The 15638-nt window shown below is 44.4% G+C and overlaps 1 protein-coding gene across 1 annotated transcript; it reads right to left on the bottom strand.

The window, feature by feature from the left end:
- Nucleotides 1–3085: 3085 nt before the first annotated feature.
- snphb (syntaphilin b) lies at nucleotides 3086–12035 on the bottom strand (the record flags this gene model as incomplete). Its single annotated transcript, XM_079176938.1, has 6 exons — nucleotides 3086–4326; nucleotides 4531–5171; nucleotides 5348–5494; nucleotides 5886–5993; nucleotides 6651–6776; nucleotides 11986–12035. 6 exons carry the CDS (start codon nucleotides 12033–12035, stop codon nucleotides 3086–3088), a joined length of 2313 nt encoding a protein of 770 aa, XP_079033064.1.
- Nucleotides 12036–15638: the final 3603 nt, after the last annotated feature.

The raw sequence follows: 15638 nt of genomic DNA, 5'->3' as shown, positions 1-15638 counted from the left end.
CACAAAATATGGAGAGGAGGAGGCCGCCTCCCACATTCTCACACCTGTTCCCTTCACAGGATTATATGGCTTTTTGTAAAACATTAAATAGTTTTAGCCTCCCACAGTCAAGCCAAGCGGCTCGCAGCTCATACAGTCAGAAAAATGCAAACACAACAATGCACAACTCATGATAATGACAGTGATGTTGTGGTTACGGATGAGCAAAGTGGAGCAGAGGCGGTCCTTTGGGTGTCTAAGGCATTCTGTCAATCTTTTCGTAGATCTCGATACATTGATGACGGCCACTGTTTTTGTGGATCCTTCAGGTCGGTGAAGTGGAAACCAAACACAGACAGGGATTCTCATGATTGTCATTGACGTCTGGCCATTACATCATTTCACCACGTAGCACAAACACTGCTCATTCTCTATCAGTGTCCCGAGTTTTACGACAGCATTTAGACTCCATGACTTTGTATGGCCCGTCGATACACATTGTGGTGAAATGTAAAGAGCTGAGATCAATGGCTCGTATCGTTAATGAAAGTCAACTGTTTTATAGTATTCAGAGAAATAATGATGTGTATTGTATTGTAATGGTATTTTTTAGGATCTATCTTAAAAAAATCTGCCTTAAACATAATCAGCACATTGTCAAACTGAATTGACACTGTAGAACAATCAGAACTCACTCGACATACAACACTTTGGATACACATACAATCTCGACTTCAAGTAATTGCTTAAAATTTATAAAGTGAACAATAGTGCAAAATATGTCAACCAAAAAAAAAAAGGAAATAAAAGAGTCATGCTGCTTATTTCTTCACCAAAGAACTAAACAATTCAGTTGGCGTCAGACTATCTTTTGCTGGTTGTGTCCACATTTGGCTCATGAGTCTCTGACGATCAGATGATTTGAGATTTTACAGTTGCAGGCTGCTTATTTGCCCTTATTACACATGAAGCTATAGATTTGCACAAGATCAGCAAACAGAAGACATTTTCCACCAGGTGCCACTTTCATCAAAGACACACAATCACACAAAGTAAAGACCCTGATCCTAAACGCGATTCTAACAGAGGAATCTTATTGGTTTACATTTTGAGTGTCGACAAACATGTAGTACTCCATGTATAGAAATGCTTTGCAGAATGATCTATTAAACAAATAAAGTTGATTTATTCGCAGTGACTCACTAACTCTTGTACAGCGGACTTCAAATACACACTACAGGAGTGACAGTTAAACTACACCAACAAGAGCATTAAGTTAGCAGAAATATACAGCACAGAGCACAGACTGAGCGCAACGCACGCCATTCAGATCAACATCAACGTGTCAAACTGAGCCAGGAAGTATCTACAAACAATTTGTTGAATCGAAGAGATTTCTTGCGCGTGTTGTGTGAAATGAAAGTAGAGTCGAATTATTTTCAATAGTTCAGCTGAGTTTGCTTCAAATGCAAAGTTCATCTAACTCGTGGCAAGAAAGCAAAAAGTATTTTTCCCAAAATGTCGAACTATTCCTTCAATGGTTGAGAGAAACCATAAGGGAGCACAGCCTTTATGAAAGAAGTGGACGTACCTCCTGGTATGAAAAGTGAAACCAATGCGGAAGTGCCTTAAACGTGCATTATGTCGAATGGCCATCAGGGGGCGCCACCTCTGGTGGCAAAAAGAGATCTGGTTGTATAGAAGTCTATGATTTATTACCTCAGCAACCATCAGTTTATGGTCTCAATTGCTCGTTTCAAGCCTTCTCCAATGCAGCGTAATTTAGTAAATTATGGTCCCATTCTTTAGGGCTCAGCTACCTCGTGGTAAACAAAATGGTAGTCCACAAACCAATGGATGACGTCATGGTGGATACGTCCACTTCTTTTATACTGTCCATGTAAAGGAGTAAAACACATGTAGGTCCTGGATGTAACTGCATAGTCAAAAACCCGGACGAATGCTGTGCATGGATAAGAGAAAAGGAAAACGCATTATGAGGTTTGCTAGCACTTTCTGCTCGGTTGAATAAATGTGTTCATGCTAAGCTAATCGCCTGCTGGCTCCAGCTCCAAACGAGCTAGTAGTCATGCGGGAAATTGCTCAAACCGCAAGATAACTCAAAAGTCATGGATCTGTTTTTCATGGATCCAGATTCTCTGGATTGTATTTCATGTCTCACTGCTGTATGAAACAACACAGCTCTGTCCTTTGTTGAATTGCAGGGCTGTTTTAGGTCTAAATCCCCACTTCATGGCCCCTCAAACGAACAACAACTAATTTCGCAGAAATTCGTCCCGACTCCAATCAGAGGCAACCAGTTTTATGTTAAAATCTGGCTCAATTTGCACTGTGCCTGCCTGGCATAATCAGAAACAACCAAACGGTGTTTGGCTTGACACCTCCAACAGCGAAAAGTGTTTTTAGCGTCTACAGTTCTTGTCAGCTTGGCTGCGGTGTGTTTCGGTGTGTTCTACCCTTAGAATCAACCTGAGTTCTGTGTCTACTTCATTGTTTCTTGGTAGTAGATAAAGTCCATGTTTTCAGAAATCCGAATTAGGGTGGATCTTCCCTTAGTCGCTGCTGCAGGTTAGTGTGCAGAGTGTCATGCACACTAACCTGCACTGCAGACAACGAGGCCATTTGGTTATACAGAGACACAATCTAATACATACGCATACCATATTTCATGTACTACCAAGATCATTAGAACATGCCAGAATTGAGACAGCCTGGTAGGTTGACAAATCAATGAACCTGTAACATTTCCCTGCATTTTAAAAATAAAACAATCAGCGTTTAACATCCAAGCATAGATCATTCATTTCAACCAGCTCATTCAGTTTTGCACAAGTCAGTAGTGTTAGCGGACATCTTGGTAGCAACAGCAAGGACCAGTGGGTGAGAGACAATAAAGAGCACGACCAAACAGAACAGACTTTACCAGTCAGAGATCTCAGTCATAAATGCACATTTCTTGTTCCTGATGCGCCCTCAGCTATTAACCTTGATGAGGAATGCAGGACATGAAGTTTCTTCTCTTCTTCCTCTCACGCTACGGGTTATCTTCCAACAAGGTAAGGGCCCAGACCCTCTTATAGACTCCTCATATCTGCGATCCGCCCAGGTCTCCCCCGCCTGCGGGGTAATGCCTTAACCCACCTCCCCTGCGAAGCGAGTGCAGTGCCACAGTGCAACAGCCTCGCAGCAGCGACCCTATATGATACATGGGCTGTCCGCTACGGACTGGGCCGCGGCACAGCCACGCCACTGTTGGCACCACAGGAATGGCCACTGCCAGCAGATCAACCAGGAAGTGACGACTCCAGTAGCTTTTCTCCATTGTCCCCGAGCTCGATGGATTTTCTACCTCTGCTGTGGCACCCCCTGTGGCACCTTGTTCTTTAGTTTCATCTTCATCATCATCCTCATCATTCAACTCCACTACAGTGACGCCAGCTATCTCCTCATGGGAAGTAGATCTCCTTGGCTGCGAAGTGTGAGGCTGTTCTACATCTGGTGAAAACCCGTGGCGACCTGGACTCAACTCTTCTGTCTCTACTTTGGTTGTTCCTGCTGATGAACCAACTTCTTGCAGCCCGTATTCCATGCTAAGGTTTTCCTGTGTTGTCCCAGCCTGTGTGCCGTCTCCACAGCATCTTCCAAAATTGAGCTCACCTAACGTTCCTGCTGATGTCTCTGTTAAATTACACAGCTTACCCGGTGCTGCCTCCTCCACTGCACCCTCAACTTCCACCTCATTCCCTCCCTCTGAGTCCATTTGCATCTGATGCCCTTCTTCTGCCAGGTTGATCACTGTTGTGTCCTCCTGCCACTCCGTTGTTTCAGATTCCTTCTCTCTCTTCTGATTCTCCTGCCTTTCCACTTCCTCCACTCCCTCTCCCCCCCCACACAAAGGACTTTCCATGGAACACGCCACTGTAGCAGACCGTGGTAAGTGAGGGACTGGCGGGGTTTTGGAGGCCGGGATCGGCTCTGTGGCCGTGCTCATGATCGTCGCTGTGGTTATTGAAGCTGTGGTGGTGATGGAGTCCAGCTCCTCCTCCCCCTCATCAGACATCCAGGTGGAGGTGGGGCTGCAGGCCTGGGAGCGGAAGGTGCGTTGCTCCGCAATGGTATCCAGATCAGAGGGGTAACCTGCCGTTGCAGGGATGGGGCAGCTTTCAGTTTGAATGCCTGTCTCCCGCAGGGGGTGCAGGTAGAGGTGGTGGTGGGACAGGCAAGGATGGCTCATACAACCCACTCCACCGAGACCGCAGCGAGTGGGTGCCAGGCGCTCACCTGTGCACAGCTTCTCATAGGTGGCGGAGTGCTGCATAGTGTGGCCTACAGAGTGGGACAAATTGTGAGGGAAAGAGCGAGGTAAGGTATGGGAGAAGGTGTGCGGCAGAGAATGGGGCAGAGAATGGGGCAGAGAGTTGGGCAGAGAGTGGGGAAGAGTGTGGGGCAGAGAGTTGGGCAGAGAGTGGGGAAGAGTGTGGGGCAAAGATTGAGGTAGAGAGTGGGGCAGAGATTGGGAAAAGGTTTGTGCGTAGGAGTTGAGTAAAGCTGCTGTTTCCTCAGAGAGGAAGGCGGCCTCTAACAGCAGGTCGGCCTGGCTGGGGACGCTGCTCTCCCCGCAGCACACAAAACCGCTATCCTGGGTGCCGTCACCAGACAGACAAGGAAAGTCCGAGCCATTTACGTTCCGGTCCGCAAGCGCCTGATCGCTCAGCTTAGTGTAGGTGGAGCTTCGGGTCAGAGAACGGGCTGGGCTACCGTCGCAGGAGCAGGACCCCCTCCCTCCTACTGCCGGTCTGGGTATTCCCCCTGGACTTTCCCCTGATACCGATGCTGGTGCCGAACCTCCAACACGGGTCCGACAGCCTAGTATGGCTTCCCCCTCCTTGGCTAATCCAGCCTGGGCTAGCTCCATGCTGAGCAAAAGGTTCTCAAGCTTGTGGTTCTGAGTGTTGATGTCCTGAAAGTACTTCTGGACCCCTACGTCGCCACTGAGCCCCCCTGCATCACTGAGTGTGGCGCGAACAGTGTCCACAGCATGTTTGAGCTGCTGGATCTCGTGGCGTGAGTCCTTCAGGGCCAGCTGAGCCTCCACACGGTGACATTCCTCCTCAACCCAGTCCTCCTGCATCCTGTACAGCTGGCCTCTCAGCTCATCTATCTCTGTGTCCCTAAGAGGGTACAAATGGAGAGGAGAAAGGGGACAACAAAAGAACAATGTGACTCAAGATATTAGGTTTAGGGTTAGGATTAGAACCTGGTAGGAAAAACCTAAGAACAAGTCAGACAATTTAAGAATGGACTCTGGCCAATATTGATAATCTTTATTTCTATCTCCGTATCTCACCTGTCTTGGAGAGTGTTGATGGTTTCATTTAGCCTGGCCCGCAGGTGTCGGATGCACACCTCTTTCTGCTGCAGGGGTGTGAGGTACTGCTCCGGTGGAGGGGGCCGGATACCATGGTTTTCGGTACATGAGTACTTCTGATGACGTCTAGGACACATAATGAAAGATGTATCCCGAGTTCTTTAGAACAGATTTCACTTCAGTGACACTTATACGTTTAGTATATAGGGCTGGGTATTTAATCCCAATACTTTTTCGGTAGCGCACAACATGTATCCTTAGCACTGACTCTCAATAACTGTCAAGTACCAAAAGGTGGCTTTGAACGTCTATTTCGGTTGGTAATCTACTTTTGCTAACTGTTAGATAACGTTGCTGAGTGTGTAAATAAGTCAAAAACAGAGCAAAGCCAGGTTTCCACAAACTTTTTGTCCCAGAAACTACTTTTCAAGCCTTCAGCCCATTGTTGTCTGCGTTTCCACTGCGGTCTAAAGACCCATGAGGATTAGGCAATTTAGTTGGTTTTCTGATGTCTTACCCTTTGGTGGGGCTGCAGTCGCTGCCTTTACAAGAGCCTGAGTTGCTGCTGCTGCTGAGGGATGTGTTGCCATGGGGATCTCTGTTACTGGGTGCGGCTGGTGTCCGCCTGGTCCAAAGTAAGAGGACACGTTAGGCATTAACGCCATGAAACCAAACTCCAAACAACGAGGTGACAGTGAATTCTGCTAGCCGGCGAGCAAAACCTTCACAACATCTTTCAAAACCACAGATCAAAAAAGACGCAAATGGAGCAATCCAGGTCCACTAACATGCCAATACAACACCGAAATGCACTTATACACACAGACACATTACAAACATAGAGGCTAAAGTCACAGTTAACAGACAACAGTTCATTTGGGCACTGACAGTGATGTCGCAGTTTTTTTAAACAAAGGGAATGTGTTCTGCAAAAATAAAAAAACAAACTACAAATCCAAAGAAATTATGAACTGAGAGATATCACAAGAAGCATTCCTCAAAAGAAATAAAGTGAGGATAGCCGTCTATAGAGGATGAAAAAAAAGGAAATAGAACAAACAAAGAGAAAAGAAGGAGGAAGTAACAGGTCAGCCTAGACATAATGCTGTGTGAACAAGATTATTGTAACACCATGAGACATTCACAGCAGTGCCAAAGGTGTCATCATTCCCATGCTTCAGAAAGTCAACACCGATTTTGAGGAAAGAAGAGGGGACTCAGGACAGACCGAGTACGAGGGGTCGAGGGAGAGTTTGCTGAACGGCTGTGGCGATCCGGAGACTTTGTGGAAGCGTATCCTTTCGTCGGCGACTTGGTCGATGCATAGCCTTTAGTCGGACGCATTGAGACCATATAGCCCGTCTCCATAGGAACGTAGTCTAGCTCTATGAACCTGCAGTAGTCAAACCTGACCAGGCAGAGACAACAGGGTGTTAAATGACAGGAGGACAGCAGAGTACCACACCAGACTGATACAATGTGCATGCTACAAATGTATGCTCTCTATTGAGGTGAGGAGAAGCAGTCTGGCATATAGCATGTCTTAGGATTCACCTAAGTCATTCAGAGCCTGAGATGCAGGCAGATGCTAAATATCAACAAGCACTCAAACACTGATGGGGCCCAAGAGAGGAAGCTCTCTAAAAGCTTTGCAAAAGTAAAGACAGATTGCTCTGCTTTAATCGTTTGGGCTGCCCTCTTTGGCTTCTGATGTACGAAACAAACATCTATGTGAAGACATTTGCAGCCATGAGGCCTTTTACTGGCACAGAAGAAAAGCTAGCGCTCAACATCCTAAAACAAGAGAGATAAAATGTTCCGATAAGAGCAGCAGGGGAGCAGCGGCAACAGCATTAGCATTTATTCATAAGAGCCTCTTCATCCAGAGCATTTCACTCCAAACGAGCTTTCACACAGAAATGTCTCTACACACAGCAGACCTCATTGAGTAGACATCAAAGACATGATCAAACATAAATTCAACCTCCAACACATCCGATACATCCCAAAAGATTGCCAGAACATGACAAGACAAATTGTATTGTCTTTGCCAGTTTGTGGATTGACTATTTGAGGAGACACAGGTCAATTCAATGGTCAAAATAGTGTCAGATTTAGCCTGCTGTGAAATGATAAAGACCGATCCAACCCTTTGGACTATCAAAAAGCCCTTCTTTCTCTCCACACACTGCCAAGGAAGATGTCATTCTTCTTCTTCTGTAGAGTAACCACTAATGAAAATAACTTGCTCTTTGCTCCCTCCTCAGCCGACAATACAGACAACCTGATCCTGCACTATAAGGCCAGATTGCAATTTATAATTTAAAAGACCAATTTGGGAAATGGACTAATTCACTTTCATGCCCAGAGTCAGAGAGGATCTATACAACTCTGTCCGTTAAACGTGATGCTAGAGGCAGGACGTGATTAGCTTAGCTTAGCGTATAGACTGGAAGAAGGGGGAAACAGCTAGCCTGCTAGCCTGAAATAGAGAGACCAAGCACTGCAGAAGTTTGTAGACAACAGAGATTCCAGCTAAAAAGTTGCCATAGATTATTATTAACTGTTAAAATAACAAGGGTTTTAACATCTAAATAAAGTGCTGTAGTGGTTGCCAGTTTGTTTGTCATAAATGCTCAATGAGAAATTATACAGAGATACAGAAGCTAGTGGAATGGAGGCTAACGTGATGTAAAGACTTTGTCTCTCTAGTTCCAACACATAAATCCACCATTTCTTTTGGCAGATTAAAAACCTGAGGAAAATTGTGCTTATTACAGAGCTTTGAAAGGTGCTGGTAGATGGATTTTCTAGCTTTTGATTGCGTTGGTTCCCTCTACTTCTGGTATTTATGCTACGCTAAGTAGCTCCCTGACTCTAGCTTATTGTTAACGTTCAAACAAAAGTGGAGAGTGGTATAGATCTTCTCATCTAACTCTGGACAACAGCATGACTACGTGAATTTCCTAAAATGCCTAACAAAAGTAAAGAAAACACATATTTATATATTAACCATCCTGCTACAAAAAATGAACTTGTTGAATATCACAGTAGAGTGTATCGGTGGTAGCCAGCAGGAGGAGGAGGAGGGGTGATCTGTGATGGGCAACTTCTGTCAAGGCATTCTGTGCTCATAATATATATTACGAATGTTGGATAATCAGCGGTATTGTATGACACACAGTGAACGTTGTAATGACCCGTTTCTTTTAACTGACTGTTGCCCAATCACTGGCCTCCACAGAGGGGGAAGGGGACAAGCGCGACCACTCGGAGCAGCCATGGGGGATTTTCACACAGGACCCGATAACTCCACACCACCGCACTGAAATCCAAAACATGGACTCCGTGTCTCTATACTTAAAACTTCAACCCGCTGGAACGTTTTCACCATGCAATGACTATATTTGACACACTCACACTATGGTGTGTACTTCTCACTTCTTTGTGAAAACATGTACATCTAATTTTTTTTTTTTGGCCTAACCCAACTTTCTCAAGCTTCTAGCAATAGTTGTGCTGAGTAACAGTGTCCTGTGTGATACCATAAGGGAGGAGGCCAGATATTGACTACTTTGTAGTTCTTTGAAGATCAATATGTGACAAAAGCCAAGACAGAACAGAAACCGGCAGAGGGAAGCAGCTAAAGCAGTGAGCCTGGAGGGGGTGGAATACACAGTACAACAGGTCCGACGGTCTATGGCGTCCATCTGCTGGGATGGAACCTGTGTCTGGACTGTGGGGTGTGGGTGGCAGTTGTGAAGAGGCCGTAGGAGCCTGGCATAGTCAGGTGTTGGTCAGTGTGAGTGGGTGGAGTACAGACATAATCCTTAACGCTGTGGGTCGTTTCTGGTAGAGACAGAGACTTTGCTCAAGACGCTGGAATCATTTTAGATCAACTATCTCTGATTTTTTTAATAAATCAAGATGCACATTCTCATTTCAGGCAATGCCGGTGTCTCACCAACTCTCCACTGTGGAAGTGGATAGTGTTCATAACAGACATGGTGCGGCTGATTGAGTGGCTGTGGCGAACCAGTGATCACTTGTGATCACAGTATGCTTCCACAGCACAACGGTGCCATTTCTACTGTGCATGTAGCCTCTAAACACAACTTTTTGCAATGCTAGTGTACAAATTGACCGAGTAACTTTACTAATGTACATGTTAGTGGTGCGTTCAAGTGCACACCTGTACATCAGGGTTTCCCTTGTTTTATCAATAGACTCAGAGGTGATGTGACACAACAACAACAACAACAACACACACAAGTGTGTGCTTTTTGCTGTTGGTGATGCAAACTTCTAAGCTAAATATAAACACTGAGAGCTCCAGTTGGGATCTCAGTGTTATTGTCATCTTCAGGAAAACCGTGTCCAAGTGAGACAGGTAGCATAAATGTCGCCTGTGTGCTTGGTCTTGTTTTAGTGGCTACAATGCATACTAGAGCTACAGCTACTGAGCATGCTCTCTGAGACTGTAACTGAAGTGTGTCTCACGCAGGGGGCGCTGGCACAGGAATGGCCACCGACGCCGCTGGCGCAGCCGTCCCCGACCCAGACCCAGACGCCGGCTTTGGCACCGGGACGGGTGAGGACGCCAGTATTTGCTGCAAGCGGCGTTTGGGCTGCAACGCCTTCAGAGGGTTGAATCTGAGGAAGAGAGACGGGAGAGAGGAGGACACCACAGCTACAGATTGAACTGTCTGTATACGTACAGTATCACCATACCAACAAAACAAAAAAAAATGACTACAACCACTAATCAGACGTCTTGGCTTCAGTGTTGGGAGGATTTATCACTTAAACACTTAAAAATCACATGACACACAATTAGTATAAGTGGATTTATGGCAACAAAGTATTATTCTGCCAATACCAATGCCAAATAGGCTCTTTATATTATTAAAGTAGTGACTGTGTAAAACTGGAACACAGAAGTAAATGAATGTGCAACAATATTGTATAAATTAGGTAGAAAACATACATTCTGTACACAACTTTATTGCAGCATTTGCATTGCAAAGTGAACACATTTAGACTGAGGCTTAATTGATGGAGAAAAAGGCAACAAAACCTCAGTTACATGGCCTTATGCTTTAACCTGAGTCCATTAAACAGACCACGGAAGTCGAGTAGCTGTAGGAGAAAACACATCAATATACTCATTAAAACGGTTCCCAGGTTGCAGTGAACTGACTGATGACACCTAGCTTATTCAATGATACCACAGCTCCCCCATCAGGATGATAAGAGCTAAATGAAAAAAGGTACAGAAACAAATTGGCATTAAATGCGGACATTTTTCAACTTACTATACGATGACTTTCTTATGACTTTTTAAATGGCTATTTATAGCGGTTAATAACTTTGTTCCACATGCTCTGCAGCACTTTTCTGAAACGTCAGACTGTCCATTTGAGCGGTCTACCTGATAAACTAGAAAGGTAAAAAGACAAAGCAAGTGTCCTGGTGGAGGGTGATAAACACCAGCCAAAGACATTTCTCACAACCACGCAACCCAAAGTTTGTTCTTATAAATGGTTATCTAGCAATCTTTAGAAGAGGATTCATTAACCATTAATCAAGCAATTGACTACAACTCATAAACTCTTTATAACTGGCACAGAATCAGAACGGGGTAATGAGTTGGTCCAATTGGAAACAAGCTGTACTCAGGAAGTGTTACGTTTAGAAATAATTATGCTGCACACACACAGCTCCACAGAACACACACAGTATGCATTTACTCACAAAAGTATTCTACAATTATGCTTAAAAAGGGTCATGTGAAATGGTTAGGTTTGTTAATTTGACAATGAGCAACAGAACTAATCAACAGAAAAAAAAACAAGCTGTAGAAAATGGAGGACAGGCTTGTTTTTTCCATGTCTGCGTGTCCTGAGCTTTACATGTCAGACAGTAACTCAAGACAGAAAAGCACATTTGTAGGAGCAGATGGACCGGGCGGACACTGAATGTTGCTGCTGGGTGCTGTTAGCGACTTACAGCTCGTTCTCAACGGATTGTGCTTCTTGCTCTAACGTTAGGGCTGTCAGGTTGAGCGGTGACAAGCTCATCCATACAAAGTATGAAGTAACCTCCGGTTGGTGCTCATGGAGAAAAAAACAATGTCAAACAAATATATAGCAGCCCAATTAAATAATAAAAGCAAAGGGGCAGTGACTCCCAGAACAGACAACAGCAGGTGCATTGACAACTTGAAACTAGTGAGTGAGACCATAAACTCATGTTGACAATGTTTACCGAGTTAATAAATCAAGTGAGAAGTAGAGTCATTTTCTCATAGACTTCTATTCAATCAGACTTCTCTTTGCAAGTTTAAGGCACTTCTGCACTGGCTTCACTTTTCAGACCCGGAGATTGCAGTCTGGTGGAGAAAGGAGTCATTTTCAAATGTAGGAATGTACTTTTTGCCAGTAAGAGTTGATATCCTACTCTGAGACACTTGATAAACACAGGACCTGGTCCTCTCACACTGCAATATGAAATGACGGATGTTAAAACGTTCCTTATCTGGAGATGCTTATTTTAAACTGCGGCTATCTTACTGAATACCGTCACAAAACAGATACAGGTCCTCATTGGCTACCTACCGGCGAGAGCTCAACCCAGACCTCCGATTGGCTGGAGCAGGTGCAGACATGGGTCCAGACAACCTTTAGCGTCTTCCGTCCTCGCTTTGTCTCTCTGTTCTTCAGCACAACACTGAGAGCCTGGAGGGAAACACAGACATGACCAGTGAGTAACCACACACACACACACACACACACACACACACACACACACACACACACACACACACACACACACACACACACACACACACACACACACACACACACCTGGATGCCTCAGCAGCATGCAGCACGGTGCTGCTGACTCAAGCTGACACTTATCTGGGACATCAGGGTTTAGCAGCCAATCACCTCCTAGCCATGTGGGAGACCTAACCATCATCATCATCATCATCATCATCATCATCATCGCTCATTTGTCTCATCTCAGGCCAAATACCGGTGAGAGTGGCAGAAGTGAGCAAAGGGAACTGAAATTTGCATGCAGATCTGTCTTCATGCTAAGTTTGTTCAAGTGTGTGACCTTATGCGAGAGTACCCATTTGCCTCTCAGACACACACACACACACACACACACACACACACACACACACACACACACACGGCTGTCTGGCTGCAGGGAGACGAGGACATAAACATTTAATGATTTTCCCCGTCAGTGACCTCGCAAAGCTTACCCAGCCATTATGTTGCTGAAAAGGTCAAATGCAAATGTGTTGCAGCCATAGCCGCGGTATTGGTGGTTTATGCGAGATAAAGAGGCGGTGAAAGTGAGAGACAGAGATAGAGGGAAGAGAGAGGAGGATCATTCACATCAATAATACATCACACACAACTCCGTGGGCTCGAGTGCCAGGTTTGTGTATGTGTGTAAAGGAAAGGCACCTGCTGTAAGTCACCTTCCTGCTGTAACTCCTCCACATGCTGCGTTGACTCTGTGCCGACCGTCACTGACTAAAAAAACATCCCCCCGTCCTAACGAGGATAGATGGATTAATGGAACTGAAGCCTAATATTCTACTGCATCACTTCAATAACATGTTATTCATTCAAATCCTGTTACTACTATACAGCTTATCCATATCTGAACTACTTTAATGGATCGAGCATCGTTTCTCTGCTCTCCTGCATTTCATGTTGTTTTTTTACAGCGTTACTGCTTTGATTGGATTCTAAATAATTACCGGATGCCAAATGGGAACTGAGTGTTGCTTGTGTGTATGGGTTTACACATGTGCTCCATCTCATGGAACAAGTTGTATAGTGATGTCTGTGGGGATAAACTGCTTTTGATTTCATTTTAGAATAATTGTAAGGAATTAAACTGTTTGTTCTAGGATTTACTTATATATGAAGTATACAGGACTGTCTCAGAAAATTAGAATATTGTGATAAAGTTCTTTATTTTGTGTAATGCAATTAAAAAAACAAAAATGTCATGCATTCTGGATTCATTACAAATCAACTGAAATATTGCAAGCCTTTTATTCTTTTAATATTGCTGATTATGGCTTACAGCTTAAGAAAACTCAAATATCCTATCTCTACATATTAGAATATCATGAAAAAGTATACTAGTAGGGTATTCAACTAATCACTTGAATCGTCTAATTAACTCGAAACACCTGCAAGGGTTTCCTGAGCCTTCAAAAACACTCAGCTTGGTTCAGTAAACTAAATCACACGTATGGGGATTATCACAATATTCTAATTTTCTGAGACAGTCCTGTATGTTCCGTGCTGCCAGCTTCATTTATGGTTTAACTAAAGTACAAATCTAAAGTACAAGTGTTTGTTTCACATCAGTGTCGTGAATTATATTGTCAGTGATATTCATCAGAGTGAATAAACTAAAGCATAGAACGACACACAGTATTGTTTGCTTGCCTCTCCTCAGGAGCAGGTCATAATTATAGAGATGCATAAGAGCCATGTATTTACATCTACAGATTTATATGGAAAATGTGTAAGGTTTGCTGTAAACTATAAAAGTCAAGGGGTCGGATATGTTTGTTGGGGGCGGGATCACTTTACAGACAGATGATCAAAATGCTGCATCCTCAATACCCTGATTCATTAATTGAAGGTTTCTCTCACTGTGCTTTTAAAGCTGACAAACCAGTGCATTTATTAAACTTTGACCACTTTTAAAGCAAACATTTTTGTTTTTTTCATTGGCTCCGACAGTGCAGATGTCACACTGGGTCACAGCACCGCCTCTATCATTCACATGCCGGGGGAAACACACAGATATCAGACGGGTATGAGTGCTGCACATTTTGTTCCCGCTTGTGTGTCTTGTGTTAAATCCAGAGTAAACTGTTTTAATGCCACCAAATCCGGTCTAATTAATGCATTTTACTTTCAATCAGTTATCAATCTGCTTAATCAGTATATAATAAGGTTATGTAACAAAGTAGGTCAACTGTGAATCAAAGCGATGAAGGTGAAACAAAGGGAGCAGGTAACATGAATGGGGACAATCCTGCAGCCATTATTCAGCTGCATGAATATTTATTGTCTACTGTGTAACATAGTTATCATACTATTAGATTTACTTTTTCCTTCAATGAATTGCGATTTTACCAGTGTACTCTACCCAGTGGGACTGGGGAAGGCAGCGTGTTCTCCGGCTCTAGCTGTTGTCAAAACCGATGAAACCACATCAGAGCACATCATACAGGATTTATTAAGTTAGGCCTGTTATGCAACACCGTCCCCGGCCACGGGCAGCCCGAGTGAGATAGACACACGCAAGCAGCCTCTGTGCTGACGCGAAAGGAACCACAGAGGGGGAGAAAAGGGGGTTTAAAGGGAGAAAGTATTTTAAAGAGAGGGAAGCCAATGAGATGAGAGGAGGAAGAGGCGGCCTGTGTCACGGACCTTGTGAAGGTGAGAAAGTGGAGAAAGACAGGTGGAGGAGATGAGAAAGGGTTGCTAGATAGGCAGAGGATGGACAGCACCGTTTAACCCCCACCCACACACACACACACACACACACACACACCTCCCTCTGTGTATATCTAAAACGGCACAGAACATGTGTAAAAAGGGGTAATGACGCTCCGGACGGAGCACACTGCAGTGGTAATGCAACTCACCACGTGCACATAGGTTGGACAGGGTGGGGAAGGAAGGGGGAGTGTATCTGTGTGTGGGACAGTGGGACTCACTCAGTCCAGCTACGCTCAAGAGCTTCCTCGACAGCCCGATCTCACAGAAATACGTGAAATGACCACGACCTCTAAACGGCAAAACAATTACACGGGAAACAATTCCGATGGAAAGTCAATTAGGATCCTTTGTCGTACACAAATTAAAACACATCCATGTGAATATGCAACGCTCCGAGCTGGTGACGCAGTCTAGACAGTGATTACAACTACTTCTGATGGAAGGGAGTGGAGGTGGATGGGTCAAACAAACACAGTTTCAAACTATCGACTTTCAACCAGGAGACCGGTGTTCGTGTCCCAAAGAGTTGTTGAGTTTTTGTGACGTTATGTTAGTGACGTGTTTATGTATTTCGTTTAGTATACATACTTATTTTAAAACCAACCATGACGTTTACCCTAAACCTTTCTCCTTGAATATTTTGTGCATTCACATCCGACGGATGTCATCTATGCCTCCGTGTTTGTGTTGTTGTTGTGTCATGCAGAGAGCGACAT

Source organism: Pholis gunnellus, assembly GCF_910591455.1.
Source record: "Pholis gunnellus genome assembly, chromosome: 2".
Classification (NCBI taxonomy): domain Eukaryota; kingdom Metazoa; phylum Chordata; class Actinopteri; order Perciformes; family Pholidae; genus Pholis; species Pholis gunnellus.
Note: the sequence above shows the minus strand (reverse complement) of the source record. Positions and strands in the feature narration are given on the sequence as shown.